The sequence below is a fragment of the Cynocephalus volans genome, chromosome 13 (assembly GCF_027409185.1).
Source record: "Cynocephalus volans isolate mCynVol1 chromosome 13, mCynVol1.pri, whole genome shotgun sequence".
Lineage (NCBI taxonomy): Eukaryota > Metazoa > Chordata > Mammalia > Dermoptera > Cynocephalidae > Cynocephalus > Cynocephalus volans.
Window position 1 is genome coordinate 17,435,854 of NC_084472.1, and position 19,225 is coordinate 17,455,078.

The 19,225-nt window shown below is 37.2% G+C and overlaps 1 protein-coding gene across 3 annotated transcripts in view; it reads right to left on the reverse strand.

Moving 5' to 3' along the window:
* The window catches only part of USP14 (ubiquitin specific peptidase 14), a 44,137-nt gene extending 34,109 nt beyond the window's left edge, over nt 1–10,028 (reverse strand). For 2 of the 3 annotated variants that reach the window (XM_063076613.1, XM_063076610.1), the window contains exons 1-3: nt 9,829–10,028; nt 6,003–6,148; nt 3,403–3,435 (exon numbers count right to left, since the gene is read on the reverse strand). In XM_063076613.1, the coding sequence (XP_062932683.1) occupies nt 3,403–3,435; nt 6,003–6,148; nt 9,829–9,844 (195 nt within the window). In that variant the 5' untranslated portion in view covers nt 9,845–10,028. Of the gene's footprint in view, nt 1–3,402; nt 3,436–6,002; nt 6,149–6,224; nt 6,242–9,828 lie in introns of those variants that run through there. The other variant, XM_063076611.1, reaches the window with a different exon arrangement.
* Nucleotides 10,029–19,225: the final 9,197 nt, after the last annotated feature.

Here is a 19,225-nt window from a genome sequence, read left to right on the forward strand (position 1 = left end):
TGCCGCGGGTTCGGATCCTATATGGGAATGGCCGGTGCACTCACTGGCTGAGTGCCGGTCACGAAAAAGACAAAAAAAAAAAAAAAAAAAAAAAAAAACTTCTGCTGCTTACCAAAGAATGATAGTTGTCTTCAGGATAAGCACTTGTGCAAATGTTTGAGTTGCACACTGGACTAACTACTTTTTTACGGAGTACCATTTTTACTTAAAACAACTCATAAATCATGACTTTTATTTAAGACTTCAGTAACCAGCTAACATATTCTCAAAAACGAACAAAGTGAGCCTGTCACTTCAAGGAAAACAACTGCCAATATTTATAGTTGCCAATGACAAAGTTAGAGCTTTCAAGTGAAAATTAGAATTTTTAACTGTCATTATGCAGTTGGCAGCTTCCCAGACTTTTCTGTTGAGACTGGAAGTGATATTAATGAATGCAATTTTTGACACTGCATAGTGAAATGCATCAACATATGTAAGATCAAAATAATTCAGGAAACCAACCTTTTCCAAATGACTTACACAAGATATTACAAAATCATGCATGGGTATGAGATTCACCCTAAGTGCAAAACAGACAAATAGATTTTAATGTACAAAAGGTCACTAATGTGGTTTCAGATTTTACCCCTCCAACTAAACTTTAATAAACTACCACATGTTGAGTTTTGGTGTACAATGAAAGAAGAATGCCCACAATTTTATCTGAAAAGACAACTTCTTTTTTAAACCATATGAGGCCAGATTTCCTTCATATACTTCAACCAAGAAGTAAAAAATCCAATGAGACTAACCACTTACCAAAATAAAAAAGAAAAAGAAAAATCAGGGGAGGGAGACATAACAACTATAATTCCTTGAAGTTGATACGACAAGCAAACAGAAAGGACATTGTTGGGTGGGAGGGGGGAGAGAGAGGAGGGAGGGAGGTTTTGGTAATGGGCCACAATAATCAACCACATTGTATATCGACAAAATAAAATTAAGAAAAAATAAAACAATAAAAAAATTTTAAAAAATTAAAAAAAGAAAAATCATATGATCATTTCAACAAGGAGCAAAAAAAGCACTTAAAATTCAACAGCCATTCATAATTTTAAGGTTTAGTGAACTAGGAAAAGACAAGATGTCCACTTTCAATACTTTCTATTCAGTACTGTATTAGACATCCTAGAAGGAAGTTAGGCAAGAAACATAAATTAGATGTCATTTGCTTATCAACTACACCTCAATAACACTTAAAATAATTAGAAGTCATAAAGATTAGAAAGGGAAAGGTAAAACTGCCATCATTTGCAGAGACAATCTACAGAATGTAAGTGTTTGCAGACTACACATCAGACAAGGGAGTAATATCCAAAATATATGAGGAACTCAAACAACTCAACAGCAAAAAAAAAAAATATATATATATATATATAAAAAATGGGCTAAAGATCTGAACAGGCATTTCTTAAAAAAAGACCTATAAATGGCCAACAGGCACATGAAAAAATGCTCAACATCACTAGTCACCGGGGAAATGCAAATTAAAACCACAATGAGAGGTCATCTCACTTCACTAAGAATGGCTATCATCAACAAGACAGAAAATAAATGGTGGCAAAGATGCAGAGAAAAAGGAACTCTTCTACATTGCTGGTGGGAATGTAAATTAGTACAGGCATTGTGGAAAACAGTATGGAGGTTCCTCAGAGAACTAAAAATAGATCTACCATACAACCCAGCTACCCCACTTCTGGGTATATACCCAAAAGAAATGAAATCAATATATCAAAAAGATACTTGCACCCCCAAGTTCATTGCAGAACTATTCACAGTAGCCAAGAGATGGAATCAACCTAAATGTCCATCAGCAGATGAACAGATAAAAAAACTGTAGTATATATACACAATGGTATATTATTCAGCTATAAAAAAATGATATCCTGTCTTTGGCAGCGTAACACGGATGGAAACAGAACCCAAAACCATCATGTCAAGTGAAGTCAGGCAAAAAAAAAAAAAAACAAATACTGCATAGTATCACTCACACATGGAATCTAAAAAAAAAAAAAAAAAAAAAGTGGTTCTCACAGAGGTGGAGAGTAGAACAAAGGTTACCAGAGGCCAAGGGAGGAGGGGGTGAGGAGAAGAAGAGGTGGACTAATGGGTAAAAAACTATGCTATCTACTCTAAGTGAATCATTGTGAGATACATGCACATACTGAAACAACACTCTCTATCTCACAAATACGTACAAGTAAATGTTAAAATAAAAATTAAAAAATATTACATCATAAAGATTAGAAAGGGAGAAGTAAAATTGTCATCATTTGCAGATAACATGCTTATGTAAATAGAAAACCCAATGAATTCTACCAAAAAACTGCTGAAACTAGTAAGTGAATTAATTGCAAGGTCACAGGATGAAAATAAACTTAGAAAAATCAATTGTATTTTTATATTCAACCATGAACACTGGAAAACAAATTTTTTTTAAAAATATCATTTCGAAATACCACATGTTCTCACTTATTGGTGGGAGCTAAAAATTAATATATAAATCACACACACACACACACACACACACACACACAAACTGGGGGGGGAGAAGATATAACAACCACAATTATTTGAAGTTGATACGACAAGCAAACAGAAAGGACATTGTTGGGGGGGAGGGGGGAGGGAGAAGGGAGGGAGGTTTTGGTGATGGGGAGCAATAATCAGCTACAATGTATATCGACAAAATAAAATTTAAAAAAAAAAAAAGAAAGAAAAGTTAGGTTGGGAAAAAATAAATAAATAAATAAATAAATAAAATAAAAATATCATTTCAACAGCAAAGAAACATTAAGTTCCAGGAATCTAACAAAAACCATGTAAGATCACTATAATAAAAAACTAGAACTCTGCTAAGAGAAAATAAAGACCTAAAAAAATGGAAAATACACTGTATTCAAAGATTTTTAATACTCAATATTGTTAAGATGTTCATTCTCCTCAAATTGAGATTCAGATTCAATGTAATCTCAAACAAAATCCCAGCAGTCAATTTGTAGAAATTGACATTCTAAAATCATAAGCAAATGCAAAGGAGCTAAAATACTCTTGAAAAAGGACAAATAGTTGGAGAACTTACACTATCTTATTTTAAGACTTATTATAAAGATTTAATAATCAAGACCATGTGGTACTAGTATAACTTTAATCAACTAGATCAATGAAACAAGAGCCCAAAAACAGACCTACAACTGATTTTCAACAAAGACTCTAACACAAATCCATAGGAAAAGGACAGTATTTTCCACAGATGGTACTGGAACAACTGTATACACATATGACAAAAAGTCATTTTCAATTTATTCTGGTATAATAATCAGGATACTACATTTTAGTAAGTGTTGAGATAATACTTACATTTTTTATTTTGATGTTTCCCCAATCATCATCCTGTTTCAAAGACAAACAAAAAACATTTAACCACCTTTGGCACAAGCTGAACATAATCTAATAATAAACTAATTTTAAGCTACTTTAAAATAGAATAAAATTCTTTCTGCATGCAAATTTTATTTAAAATTACTGCAATCAGAAATTTGTTTTAAAACATATGCAGTCCTAAAGCCAAGAAATACAACGAGTGCTTAAACTGCCTAAGGTAAGACAATATCAAAAACAGTAAACCTGGCAGCACCTAGTATGCTTAAGTATAAAAAAACACTTCTAGCAAGTACTAAAAAATGTTTGATGACAAATGATAGATACTATTTTTTGCACATATGGAAACAGGAAAACCAATTAATAACTAGTTTACATGACAAGAATGAAGAGTAACTTATGAAATGAGGTCTACATAATTGAGGTGACTGTATAACTTATCATCCAAGCCAGGAGACTCTTAAGAATGCAAGAGCTATTAAAAATTATACCACAGGAGTAAGCCAGACTACCTGAGGCAAACTCCTAATAATATTTGCATCAACAAATGTTTCTCAAGTCCTAAATTTCACATCTATGAAGCAATTAACAAATACTTTCACTTCAATGTGTTCAATAAAAAATAAAGATTTTTTTTTTTTAATGGCATCACTGCTTCACATGATTTAACTTACTGCAACCCAGACCTTCCCTTCACAGGATAAAGTTGGTTCCATATTACTCCTTTCTTTTTAAAGAAGGTATGAACATTCAACATGCTTGTCTCCTCTTCACTGGTGCCACTAATTATCTCTTGAGACAACCTGCTTTAAAATGGAACAGCAACTTCCTAAAAGGCCTTTCTCAGTTTAAGGGCTATTAAAGGCTATTAATTGCTAATCATAAGGAATGATAAATATAAATGCCCCCTCAGGTCACAGAAAGCTGGGAACTGAACCCATATCTGCTTGACTTGTAAATCACATTCTCTGCTGGTGCCATACTATGCGACTTAAGCCTCTCTGACATTCCGTTTCCTCATTTATAAAATATGGATAACACATTCAGTTGAGAATTAAAGAAAATATATGAAAAGCCTGGCACAGAAATGTACTCAATAAATAGCTCCCATTTGGTAGCTATTAATAATCAGTTTCATTTAATTACATTTTTCTATAATTCTCCACAGTACATCACCAGTACATAGCTCAGCTCAAATTAGGTAATGAAGTTCACTAAAGGCCAAAGGCTCACACTACAACTTGGAAGGCGGGGTGGTAAACAAAGTTTTTATACCATGTGTTTTACTGCCTAGAAAATGGGGTAGCCAGTTCTTACCTCTAAAATTAACTACAGCTCTTTAGCATTTCATATCTAACCCTTGAAGAAAGTATTTTTTAAAACTATACTATATAGTTTTAGAAACAGTAACAGAGAAAATATCTCATCTTTTTTGTGGTCCTACATCAATGACACAGGTAAGCCTGGACTCTTAACTGTAATCAGTGTGACTATTTCCAAAGAACTAAGAGAAAAATTAGGTTCCTTCTCTTTTTAAACAAAAAATTTTTTCTCCTATCTCCAGGTAGGAGTTAGAAAGCGATTACTCTTAAGAGAAAAGGGTCTTCCTTAAAGTGAGTAGGATGCAAATAGGCTAAAGGAAAAAATAAAGTTTTCCAGTAATCCAGAACCAGGGCTTTGGTAAGATGTTGAAGTGCTGTGAATTTCAATATTCAAATGCATGTAAAAAAATACATTCTGTAGTAGTTTTTTTTTTTTTTTTTTTTCCGCCTTTTTCGTGACCGGCACTCAGCCAGGCCGGTCCTATATAGGATCCGAACCCGCAGCGGGAGCGTCGCCACGCTCCCAGCGCCGCACTCTCCCAAGTGCGCCACAGGCTCGGCCCCTGTAGTAGTTTTTTAAAAAAACAAATCTACCCAGATTCTTCCATGTTTTTAACAGATAAAATTTTCCAGCCCTATAACAGAAAATTACTAAGGAGATACAAATAGATTTCATATTAATCTAAACCAAAAAAAAATTAATACATCCTCACAGGAAAAAAATTCAAACAATACAAAAAATTGTAAAGTGCCCCACTCCCCAGAGGTATCCACCGATACCACACATTTTAAAATAAAAATTTATGTGATGCTTTTACAATACTTTACAGTATTTTGAAATGGCTACAATGATCCTTCCTCCCTTACACTAACATGAATAAGAAAGTTTTAATTCCATAGACTACTCCCAGCAAATAAAAATGTTTCAGATGCTACATTAACACTAAACACATTTCTGGTGTTATTTTCACTAGGGTTTGGATCCCCATACTGGCCAGCCGCAAAAAAAAAAGTTTAAAAAAAAAAATTGTTTTCAAGGGGCCTCCCGCTCACTTGGGAGAGTGCAGTGCTGATAACACCAAGGCCATGGGTTCAGATCCTAAATAGGGATGGCCAGTTCGCTCACTGGCTGAGCATGGTGCTGACAACACCAAGCCAAGGGTTAAGATCCCCTTACCAGTCATCTTTAAAAAAAAAAAAAAAGTTTCATTAATTATATAATAATAGTATGTAATGAAAATTAGGACTGAATTTTACCTTCAATGTTCCTCCTTTCACCATAACTTTCTGTCTGGCTGGTTGTACTCCAGTCAATGCAAAAAGCTGAGCCTTGAACACCATTGGAGGTTCATCAGTATTCAATTCTACACCTTCAAATTTCTCCTTTCCCCATTTGACAGTCACTGCAAACAAAATCATATAGTTTTTTCATTTGCAAAATAACAAGACTTCAGATTTAGAAGACCCTTAAAGGATTACCTATGAGGCTAATTCTTAAGGGCCAAGCTGTGTCCTTCCTCTTTTTATGTCCATAATGTCTACCTAATCAAGCGTGACATACATGCAGTAGATCCTGAATAAAATTTTACTGGATCAAATCCAACTTCTCAGTTGATAAAATAAGGAAATTGAGACTTAAGAGACGTTGACTAATCTGATAATGTCACAAAATTGGTTTGTAAACATCCAAGTCTTCTGAATCCTACTCCAAAAATCTCTGCAAAATATGATGATCACACTGAAGTATTTCCCATCACGATGTGTTTAATTAAAGAATCATTCAAATCAGTACATACTGTTGGAAGAAAGGAGAGGGAGAAAGACAGTTTTAGAGGAAAAAAATTCAGGGAGATTAAAGTACATTTAAAATAGCTTAAAGAATACAGATTCTGAATTATAAGAAGAAAGGTGTGGGAGAATTGAAAGGTGTCATTCCTGAGCAAGAGATCCTCAAATATTAAGAAAAATCCAAAACTACACCTAAATCATTAAAAAATATAGAAATCCCACTTTACAGCCACTAGGATGGCTACTACAAAAAAATATTTTTTTGTAACAGAAAATAACAAGTGTTGGCAAGGACGTGGAGAAATTGGGACCCTTGTGTACTTCTGGGAATGTAAAATGGTATAGCACTGTGGAAAACAGTATGGCATTTCCTCAAAAAATTAAACACAGAATTACCATATGATCCAGCAACTCTACTTCTGGGTATATATCCAGAAGAACTGAAAGCAGGGACTCAGATAATTTCACTCCCATGTTCATAGCAGCATTATTCACAATAGCCAAACAAGCGGGAGCAACCCAAGTGTCCATCAAAAGATTAACAGATTTAAAAAATGCGGTACATACAAATGATGGAATATTATTCACTCTTAAAAATCAAGGAAATTCTTACACATACTACAACATGGGTAAATCTTGAAGACGTTATGCTAAGTGAAATAAGATACTCTTAAAAGGACAAGTACTACGTGATTCCACCTATACGAGGTACCCACAGTAGTCAAATTCATAAAGACAAAAAGAATGGTTGTTGCCAGGGGCTGGATGAAGCAGAAATGGGGAGTTTTTGCTTAATGGGTAAAGGTGCAGTTTGGGAACTTAAAAAAGTTCTGGAGGTGAATGGTAGTGATGATTGCACAACAAAGGGAATGTACTTAATGCCACAGAAACGTACACATAATAGTTAAAAAGGTAAATTTTGTTACATATATTTTACCACAATAAGAAAAAATTTCAATCAGCCTCATAAAATAGACAACTTTTGAAACATGTAAAAAAATAAACTCAAGGATACACACTGTCTCCACTGAAAACTTTAAACGTTCTCAAACATGAGAATCTCACAACTAATAGTTCACTGATTTCCAACTTCTGAAATCAGATTTGAAAACCAGACCCTGAGTCCAAATCTCAATTCTATTACCAGTTTAATGAATGTGTGCAGCACTCATTCAAAGACACAGTATACCAAGCATTAGGGAGACACTCTATAAACTTATAGTCTAATAAGGGAGAGGGAAATGGGGAAAAAAGGTTATAATGATTAACAATATAAATGTTATAAAGGCTACAGGAGCACAGAGGAATGCTTCTTGAGTGAGGAGGGAATTCCTGGAGAAAATGTTAATTTTTGAGTTATCACTATCAAATTTGAGTTGAGTCTCAAAGAAAAGATCAGGTATTAGCCAGAGAATAGAAGAAAACAAAAGCATTCTTGGAAAAGAAGAAAAACACTCAACAGCATAAAGCAGCATGGTGTGTTCTGAGATATAAAGTAATTCCCAGAGTGAAGGGAAAGTGGCAGTAGAAGAAACTGGAAGTTAGCTAAGGACCAAGTCAAGGAAGATAACATAAGTCATGCTAAAACATATATACGGGCTTTACATTATAAGCAATGTGTAATCCCTGAAAGGTTTCCATAAAGGCCACTTTAATCTGGTCTGAATATTACTAGATATGTCTAGCAGCAGTAGGGAAAATGGACTTGAACTCTGATCAGAGATGAACTAGAAACGTATAACAGTAGTACAAGCTAAAGATGACACAGGACTAAACCAAAACAATTTTAGAAATAAAAGAAGAAGAACCTGTCTGAAATATATTTAACTGTGTCACCATGAGCAAATTACTTAAACTTTTTGCTTATCCGTAAAAGGGGAATTATACCAGTATGACAGAACTATGTTAAGGATTAAAACAAAGCAACATGTATAAAACCCTAAGGTCTGTGCCAGGCACAGAGTAGGTGTTTCACAATTTTTAATTGCACTTATCCTTAACCATTTAAGAATCTGAATATTCAATTTTTCTACAAAAACTTATGAAATAGTACTTACATTTTAATATAGAGCATTTTGCTGACCCAGAGAATACAGATTCTCAATTTGGAGATATCAAAGGAGGGTACCTTAGAAATTTACTTCAATTCCCTCATTTTGGGGAATAAGAAAAAGATCTGATTAAACATTTAAGATAGAACTCAATGTTTAAGATAGAAATTCCTGTGAGTGCTGGTATTTTTTAAAGGACAAAAGGGGAGCAGGGTTGTTTTCGTTATAAGTGTATGAACCTACATGTGTTTAAGTATGAGCATACAGCCTTATTTGCCGCCATTACTTAATTAATGCCCCCTCAAATTTATATTGCATAAACAGAATATTTCAAGGACCACTTTACTGTTAATTTGCTATGGCTTTAGAAAGGGGTTGGGCAATTACTATAAGCATTTGATTCAAGACTCTAGACCATCAGGAATCCACCATGAGATCGAACATGACTCTTCTGATTCACTTCATTCTTTGAAAATGCTGAATCTTCAATAAGGGAATTATGACAGAGTTGAGTCGGAGATGGTCAATAAATCACACATCCATAGCCAACTGGAGACACCACACAGATTATAGGTGCCATTTTGAATAAGACTGGGAAACATTAACTGATGCGATCCCTAGCCAATACCTTGGACTACCACCAAGCCAACAACCCCTGTCAAACGCCAATCAAAAAGAAATGACGCCCGCGGATAAGGGTACTCATCGACCTCTTAAAGCGAACATCCTGCTTCGGATACAGAAGTCTATACAATGTCTGACGAAACGAAAACAAAGCAAAGAGACAGGGTTGCAACCTGCCTCGGGCGAAGGGGAGCTATCGAGATTACCCCGAGAAGGATGAATGCTTACCTTACACCCGGCTCCCTCCATCCCTCCCCTCCTTCCGCAGCTACCACTGAGAAGCCCAAAGGAATCGCACTGCGCCCGCAGCCTGGTCGCCGGCGCCCCAGGACACACCCTCACCTTTGCCGGCACGCTAGGACAGCAACAGAAACTTGTTCTGCAGAGTCACGACTCCGAGAAGCTTCCCCATCTCCACTCCCGCCCCCACCCCACCCACCCGGTGGCCCAAGGGGGAAGCGCTCCCACGCGTGCCAGGGCTCCGACCCGGCAAGGAGCGAGGAAGGTGCCAGGGTGCCCTCCCGCGGCCCAGGCCGGGCGCCCGCCTCTGCAGGTCAGGCCTACGCGGAGGCCTTGCGCCGGGCCGCGGGAGCGGGGCGCGCGGCGACCAGAGGGCTCACCGGAGTAGAGCGGCATGGCGGGGCGCGAGGGGAGGCGGCGGCGCAGGAGGGCTGGGCCTGGCGAGGGCGGCGCGGGGAAGGAGACCAGAAGCAGCTGCGGTGTCGGAGGCTGGGGCGGAGGCGCGGTGGTGGCGGCGGCTCGGGCGCGACGAGTCTCATTCAAACCGGCCACTGGCGATGACGCAGCAACACGCAGATCGCCAGCGGAGCCGCGGGGCGACTGCAGGGAGGAGGTGCGGCCTGGAGGGCCGAGGCGGGGCCTGGAGGGTGGCGAGAGGAGGGAGAGGGAGGGGAAAGCGGCAGAGGAGGGCGAAGCCGCGGGAGGGGGACAGGGAAGGGGCGGGACCTGGAGGGGGCGGGGAAAGGCGGGGGAGGGGCGGGCGGAGGGAGGGAGAGCGGGAGCATGACCGGAGCCGCCGGGGCAGGCGCGCGCCTGCGCACTGGCCGTGTGGTCCTGGAGCATCCGCGCCCCACTACAAATGGACTGGGATCTTGGCGTCCAGCTGGTACAACTGGGGATTTTTTTCTTATTGTTAGTGTATCCAACAGAAGAGCTCGGTGCTGAGAGGCCTTGCTCTCTATCAAATTTATTGAGCCTAAAGTGTATTAAGCATTGTAAGTACATGAAATTATTGGTTACAGTCAGAATCCTAGCTGTTACTTACTAGCTGTATGACTTCTCCGAGCCTCAGTTTTCTTATCTATAAAATGGAGATAATATCTACATCATAGGATTGGTAATGAGGATTAAATAAGATTAAGTGTAGAAGATGCGTAGCACAGTGCATTGTGCATTCTATGCAATAAGTGATAGCGGTTAACATATTACACAGTAAAAACTTGAAAGGATATTTGCATGGCTGGCCTCTCTAGATATGATAGAATTTGCAGATGATAGCAAAGTTGCCCCACATGCCAGACATTGGTAAGCCCTGGCCCACGTGAGTTTAATAGATTGAGTCTTCTGCTTAATGTTGACTTCTGCTTAATGTTGATTTCATTAAATAATGAATATTTTATAACACGAAGGTCACGGGTTCGGATCCTTGTACCAGCCATCCGCAAAAAAAATTTTTTTTAATTTAAATAATATATTGGTAAGATCTTAACCTGCATGCTTATAAAGAAATAAGTAAGGTCTGCTACCTGTGGTTTATTGCTTAGAACACCTCATTCCTCGTCTGTTGCTTAGAACACCTCATTCCTCATCTGGCCAAAAGAAATCCTGCCTAACTTTAAAGTCTTCATTTAATTCTAACTCTTTCATATAAACTTAAAGCCTGCTCCTACAATCACCCCTTACTATCAAATAGTATCACAATGTAGCTGTTTTCTTCTTTTATTCAAGAAGTATATATTGAGCCCCAGACACTAGATACACAAGCTATGGGTACAAAGATGAATTAAACAATGGTCCTGCCCTAATAAGACTGAGAATATAGTAGGAATATTAAAACATGCACACATTAATTACATGGCTCTCTAAATTAGAGCTCTTGGCTATAAGCAACAGAAAGCAGAAAACTGATTGGTAGTATGTAGAGTAGCTAATAGAATCAACAGGAAAACCAGTGAATCAGGCACAGAAAATGGATAGGGACCGAGGAAAATGGCTGCGGGGAACAAAGGCAAGGTCATGTCACAGAAACAGTCTGGCTGCTCCTGCCACCATCTCCGTGAGTAATTCCTAATTCTGTACTACCTTACTTCCTCAAGATTCAGTGTCCTGCGCGAGAGTATATAATTGACCGGTGTGCCCTTACCCTCCAAGTCAGGGATGGAGAAAGGAACGTGGACTGCCCCAAATGGTAAAGCTGTGTATTAGTTTCCCATGACTGCTGTAATGAATTACCACGAATGTAATGGCTTAAAACAACACAGATTTATTCTACAGTTCTGGTGGTCAAGAGTCCGAGAATGGTCTTGACCTTAAGGTGTTGGCAGGGCTGCATTCCTTCTGAAGGCTCTTGGAGAATATCGATTCCTTACCTTGTCCAGATTGTAGAGGCTATCCGCATTCCTCGGCTCCTGGCTCCATTCCAGCAATGGCATCACTCCGACCTCTGCTCCTGTTGTCACTGTTCCTTCGCTAACTCTGACCTTGACCTCCCTCTTTATAAAGCCCCTTGTGATTTCACTGGCTCCCCATGGATAAACCAAGACAATCTCCTCATCTTGAGATGTTTATTTAGCTTAATCACATCAGCAAATCCCTTTTGGAAAGTAACATTTTCACAGGTTCAGGAGATTAGGACGTGGACAAATTCTTTGGTAGGAAACCAGCAGTCTCTGCCATACACGTGTTGGTTTCTCTAATAAATAATCTTCAAGCCTGTAAAGTTTTCCTAAAACAAGTGACAAAACTCCTAGATGTTTAGTTTTCTCAACTGTAAAATGAAATGATAGTATCTGTCCCTGGACTCTCTCAGCATTGTAAGTTCTAAATAGCTAGTTAAGTGCATATATGTCAGGAATAATGACCAAATAGAGTTGATCCAGAACAGAACAAATAGCAGATGCACTCATATGCTTAACATCTGCTTTCCAGGCTAAGTTTAATTCCCAAAGTTTTTATTATTGAAGCCAAAACAGAAGTATATGATTTGTAATCCTCAACTTCAAAAAGTTTCTTTCAGAAAAAAAAATCTGCACAACTGGACACAAATCAATTGTTCTGGACTATGACTAATACTTCCCTACCTGTACTACCTCTATTAAATTCAGTGATGCTCGAATGTACTGTGCTTTCCTGCCTTCCATTTTATCTTTTTTGTGTGTGTATACAGTATCTTTTTATCTTCATCTTTTCTCTTTCCTTTCCATCTAAACTATGAATATTTCTTTGCACCTCCTTAAGAAATATTTGACGATTAATTCAATTAGAGAATTCAGGAGCATTTCATACTCTGAAGCACCTTAATAATTATAATTAGATTGCTGCTTCATATCTGGACAGTGACTGTGTCTACCTTGTTCATCTCTTTGTCTCCTAGGCCTGGCACAGACCCAGCATGAAGTAGGCATTTTATATATTTGCTCCATGAATGGATTAGGGTATTGGTGGGAGGAATTTAGAGAAGAAAGAGATTGAAGTGGGTGAGAGGCAGATGGGGGCAGGAGGGTTCTAGAGAAATAGAGAAAAAGCAAAACTGCAAAGCAATCAAATTTATTAATTCAATAATTATTTATTGATTGTGTAGTCATGGGCCTTGCATTCCAGGAGCTCACAGTCTATCAGAAAATGTACAAAAATTATTAAAATTCATAATAACTATGCATATGAGGATAGAAGGGAGACTAGCTGGAATAGGGCAGAGACGTATGTGTGGGGCTGTGGTAACTGATAAGGTAGAGTGGGTAATATGGGGTGTGATTAGGGAGAGCCTGAAGGCCAAGATAAAAAGATTAGTCTCCATTAAGGGGGGATGGGGGGGTCCTATCTTCTTAAAGTCACAAACAATTAAAGTAATATTGAAATTTCCATGTGCCAGACTTTTCCAGATCTCTCTCATATCAAAGCAAAAATGTAACCAAAGTCAAGAATTCTTACATAGGGATCCCCGTGAGTCAAGGCAGGAAGGCCACTTTAATGTTCTCTACTTTTAAAATTAGTAAAGTAATAACTAAGTACAAGGTTTAAAATTCAAACAGTTAACAGGAAAACATTTGAAGAAAAACCAAATCTTCCTATTCCCCACCCCCAATCTCACTTCTCACAGGCAACTGACTTTAACCCTTTCTGATTCTAGGTCTTCTGGTAAGTTACCTCCAGAATTCTAAATAATATGCTTATAACCCTATTTCTTAATTTAAGTTTAGGCAATATCTGTTGAACCCCCTTTGTAAACTATGAGGATGTAGCTCAGTTATGCTATATAAACTTCCCCCACCCTTTCGTCCTCCCTCCTCCCAATTTCTATAAGTTTTAGTTCTTTTGTTAGTTACTTACATCTCCATTTCTTATCCCATAGACCTTAGACTGTTTCAAAAATTAGAATTTCTTGCCTTCCCTTTCTCTTCTGTCTCCTCTTTCACTTTCCAGTTTCTTTCAGCTATACCATTACTTTTATATAGTTAAAGATTTTCAACAACAGAAATTAAGACTGTTACAGAATCAACAAGAAATGGGCAAAAATTACAGAAGCTCCAGAGAGTTAGGGACCAGGAATGATCTGCTGGCAATGAAAGTCTGCTCAAGACGATGCTGTTTAGATGAATAAATTCTTTCACCATATTATTAACTATACACTAACAGTTATTTTAGTGGAGTATGTAGGTGATAAACTCTTTTGCATAAATAGGACTTTAACAGATTTTTTTCAGTAAGGTTCTGAGGTTGGTCGTGAACTTTTGTATTGTATGTATGTTTGCAAATATCTTTATTTCTATCTTGTTTATTTATTTATTTTTGCTGCTGGCCTTTCAAACCCTTGACCTTGGTGTTATCAGTACCATGCTCTCCCAAGTGAGCTAACTGGTCAGTCCTTTTTTTTTCTTTTTTCTTTTTTCTTTTTGTAATCCTATTCTTGTTGATAGTTTAGGTGAATTGAGATTAGTAGATTGACAGTAATTTTCTCTCAGCACTTTGAAGATATTTAATTGTCTCTGTCATCTAGTATCACTGAACAGGCTTTTTTTGGTGAAGTTTAATTGTTACTTTATAGATAGCATCCTTTTTCTCTGGTAACTCTTAAAATTTTCCTTTTATTTTAATATTATGCACTTTCATTAGGATGTGTCTGGGTATGTACTTAATTTGTCCATCTCAATACTAGGTGTAAACTTTTGGGCTGAGACTTATGTTCTTGAATACTTCTTATTCTCTCCTTGGAATTACAGTTGGATTTTTGTTCCTTTCTCTTATCTGGCCTCTCATACATTTTATCTTTATCTCTGTGGTATATTATGTTTGAATTCTCAGTACTATCCTCCAAATCTTTAATTGTCTTTTTAATGTGTCAAGCCAACAAGTTTTCCCATACATTGTTTTATATTTTGATGATTATGTTTTGTACCTCAAAGATTGCTTATTGATTCCTTTTTGTACTTTTTTCTTTCTTGAATTGTATAATATTTGCCTGTTTTTAATAATTTATTTGTCTTTTTTAAGAAGATATGATTCCTTCAAATTTTTTTGTCGTTACTATTTTTTTAACTTATCATTTTGAAATAATTTCAACTTAGTTAATTTGCAAGAATAATGAAAAAAACCTTCACTTAGACTCAGGTTCACCAATTAACATTTTGCTTTCTCTCTTTCTCTCTCTCTCTCTCTCTACACACACACACACACACACACACACACACACACACAGGGGCACTTTAAAAAGTTCATGGAAAAATGCAATTAAAAGATAATATTAATCTTTCCATGAACTTTTTGAAGACCCTTCGTATATATAAATGCACTCTCATGAATTATTCTTAACCACTGCAGAGTAAGTTGCAGATATGATGTTCCTTCAACTCTTAATTCAGTGTATATTCCCTAAGAACAAGGACACTCACATAACCATGGGAGGACTGTTAAAATCAAGATATGCAACATTAATACAATACTATTAATCCATAGACCTCACTCAAATTTTTGTATAATGTCTTTTATAGTAGTTTTTTTCTAGTCCAGGATCCAATCTAGGATCATGCATTTCATTTAGCATCATGCTTTTTAAACTTCTTTGATCTCAAACAATCATTCAACCTAATTTTAAAATCTTTTAAAGACTTTTACAAAAAAATAAATTCTTTTAGAATAAAATCATAATACCAGTTGTGTGGAGGATGGTACCATGAACTTCTATATTCCCAGTATCCAGGTTAAACAAAAACTTAAGTTTTGCCCATTTGCCTCATCTATCCTTTTTTCCCTCTTTCTTTGCTTAAGAACTTCAGTTAACCATCTCTAAGAATATATGGATTATTTTCTTATATAATCACAATGTCATTATCATACTTAACAAAATTAACAATAACTTCTTGATATCACCTATTATGTAGACCATAATCAACTTCCCCAGTTGTCTTAAAAATGTTTTTCATTGCTGGTTTTTTTTTTTGTTTTTTTTTTTTGTCTGTTTTTAGTTGCAGTTGATTTGCTAGAATTGAGGTCCAAATGACATCCATCTGTTACATTTGGTTGTTATGCCTCTTTAGTTTCTTTTAAAATAAAGCTGTTGCCTTTTCCTACCCCACCCCTTTATTTTCATGCAGCTGTCTTTCAGAAAAGTCAGGTGAGTTGTTCCATAATATAAAATGTCACATATTCTGGAATTGTTGGCTTGCTTCTTTGTGGTATCATTCAACTTCTTTCCTCACATATTTTTTGTAAAAAGAAATTAGCTATAGAGACGTGATCAGATTCTGGATAAACATTTTTTGACAAAAATACTCCAAGGGTGATGCATGTGCTTCACGTTGGGTTGTTGGTTTCAGGAGGCACACCACGACTGATTGTCCCACACTTTGTGATCAGATAAGTTTGATCGGTGGGCACAGGTGAGGCAGTATGCTCTCTCCATTGTTAGGCTGTCCACCCATCATTTAATGGTTTCATCCATTGATGATCCTGCCTAATTCAATTCTTTCCCTAAGGTTAAAAAATGATTTATTATTCTAACATTTATTAAATACTCGTTAGCCGTATTCTTCCATAAAGCATCTTCTTTAACTCTGCTATTTTTCACTCTAGAACACTTTCACATAGAAAAATCAGGCTAAATATTTAATACTTTCCCTTTCGTTGTCAATTTCTAGAGTCAGACATCAGTGCTCTGGTTATCGACGTGGTGTCCATTTGTCTTGCTCTTTCTCTTGTACCATTATGAATTCATTATATAGGCAACGTGCTTCAGTCCATTTGCAGGATGATTTTGAGTAGGTATCTCACAAATCTCTCTCTCACTCTGTTTTTATTCCTCCTTTCTTCTGTTCTTGTGCTGATATTTCCCAGCCTAGGGTTTGGGGGTTCCTGTTCCGTGTTGGCATTTGGGATATCATAGATCCAGTCACTAAGTCAAGGGCCAGTTCATTCAGTAACTGGTCATATAGCTCTATCGTTACCCTTCTGTCTTCCTAGACCCACAGCTCCCCAGAGGGAGGCAGAGTTTTTTATTTGTTTGCTTGCTTGCTTTTTAAAAAAAGTTTATTCTTTGTTTTCAGCCTGTTTCATGGATAGGGCAATTCTTCCTTAGCCTCTGGCTTCAAGCATTGATCTACTCTTATTCCCTTTTTCAAGATGAGCATTTTTTACCTGTTATCCCACAAGAGCTAAACTCCTTGTCACCTCTGCCTCCTTGTCACCTCTGCCTGCCTCCAACCCCACAGTCCAGCAGGTCATGGCTCCAGTTCCACTCACCACTTTGATATAGTGCTCCATTTCTGGTCTATGGGCATGTTTATTTTGTTTTTGAGCCCAGCTGTGAGTTTGTATGTGCGAGGTGTGTGTGTGTGTGTGTGTTGTGTGTGTGTGTCTAAGGAAGTCTTTATTTCTCCTCCATTATTTTTTAAATTAGGACTATTTTTTAGAGCAGTTTTAGGTTCACAGAAAAACTGAGTGTTAAGTATGAGAGTTCCCATATGCCCCCTTTCCAGCTTTCCTGACCGTCAACATCACCTATCAATGTGGTACATTTGTTACAATCAATAAACCATCACTGACACATCATTATAACCCAAAGTCCATGGTTTAAATTAGGGTTCACTCTGTGTTGTACATTCTATGAGTTTTCACAAATGTATAATGTCATATATCCACCATTACTGTATCATACAGAGTAGTTTCATTGCCCTAAAGATCCTCTGTGTTCCACCTGTTCATCCTTCCCTCCTCCCTAACTCCTGGCAGCCACTTATCTTCTTACTGTCTCCATAATTTTGCCTTTTCCAGAATGTCATATAGTTGGAATCTTACAGTATGTAGCCTTTTCACATTGGATTGACTTCTTTCACTTAGCAATATGCATTTGTTTCCTCCATGTCTTTTCAAAGCTCATTTCTTTTTAGTGCTGAATAATAGTGCATTGTATGGATGTATCATCAATTCAAATGTTATTCTCATCCAGAAACACCCTCACACACACACACAGAACAATGGTTGGCCAAGTGTCTGGGTACCCCATGGCCCAGTTGAGTTGACACATAAAATTAACCATCACAACTGCTATACTAAAAAAATCATGACACCACCAAATTAGGAGAGTCAGCTTTACTGACAATCAAAACAAAACTCAATGGCAGGAGGAAAGTTCTTCCCACCCCCAAAAATTGATATGCTGAAACCAGAAGAAAGGCAAAATGGATATTAGGTGGCAAAACCACAAATATACCCTATAATAAGTCTCTGGCCCTGCCATCAAGAGACTAAAATGACCCCAAAGTTTCACCAACACTGTTTACAAAAGCATGTAAAAGTGTTCAAGTATATTATGTTGCATTCAAAGGTATTTATATCAGACAAGTCTGATATAGTTTAGATATGTTTGTCCCCCCGAAGCTCCTGTTGAAATTTAATCCCCACTGTGACAGTGTTAAGAGGGTAGGAAATCCTATTATGGTAATTGAAAGGTGGGGCCATGAAGAGTTGATTAGATTATGAGGACCCTGAATGGGGTCCATTATGTGAATGGGTTAATCCATTATGGTTTGATGATGGTCATGGGTGTGGTTCTGATGGCTTTGAAAGGAGAGCCAGTGAGGAGGTTAGCTCTCTCTCTGCTCAGACATCTGCCGTTTGACACCCTGCATTGCTGTCACCACCCTCTAAAGAAGGCCCTCACCAAATATGTTCCCAAGACTTTGGATTTCCCAGCCTCCAGAGCTATAAGCAATAGATATCATTTCTTTATAAATTACCCTGTTTCTTAAATCAACAGAAATGGACTAATACAAAGTCTAATGGTATAATCACTATGGAATGAGCAAAACATCTTTTAATTAGTTTCCCACTACAACCTTAGCTCCTGATGCTTTATTACTCTCCTTTAATTATGTAAACAATTTTTCAGTATGATATTCCTGGCACTATGGTCATAAGCAGCTATTTTGATAAGGTTTAACTCAAGAATACCTATTCTGGCATGTCTTTAATTAAAACTGATAACCATGCTTATTTATTTGTTAAGATTTTTAAATTTTAGGCTATCGAGTATAATTTATACATGTACTATACACTTAAATGTGAAAAGGTATCAACTAAATTACTGAAGTTGACACTTGCTTTCACAGCTCTTAACACTGAGATGGGGGCCATTTATTTGGTTCTGGAAAATAATTTAGATGACTCTGGAAGAAAGAGTTCATTATCCCAATACGGAAACATATATGCTTCCTCTAGACTAGTTTTGAATGAAAGGCTGAGATTCTTGTAAACTCCTAAGATGTCAGTATCTTTAAAAACCAA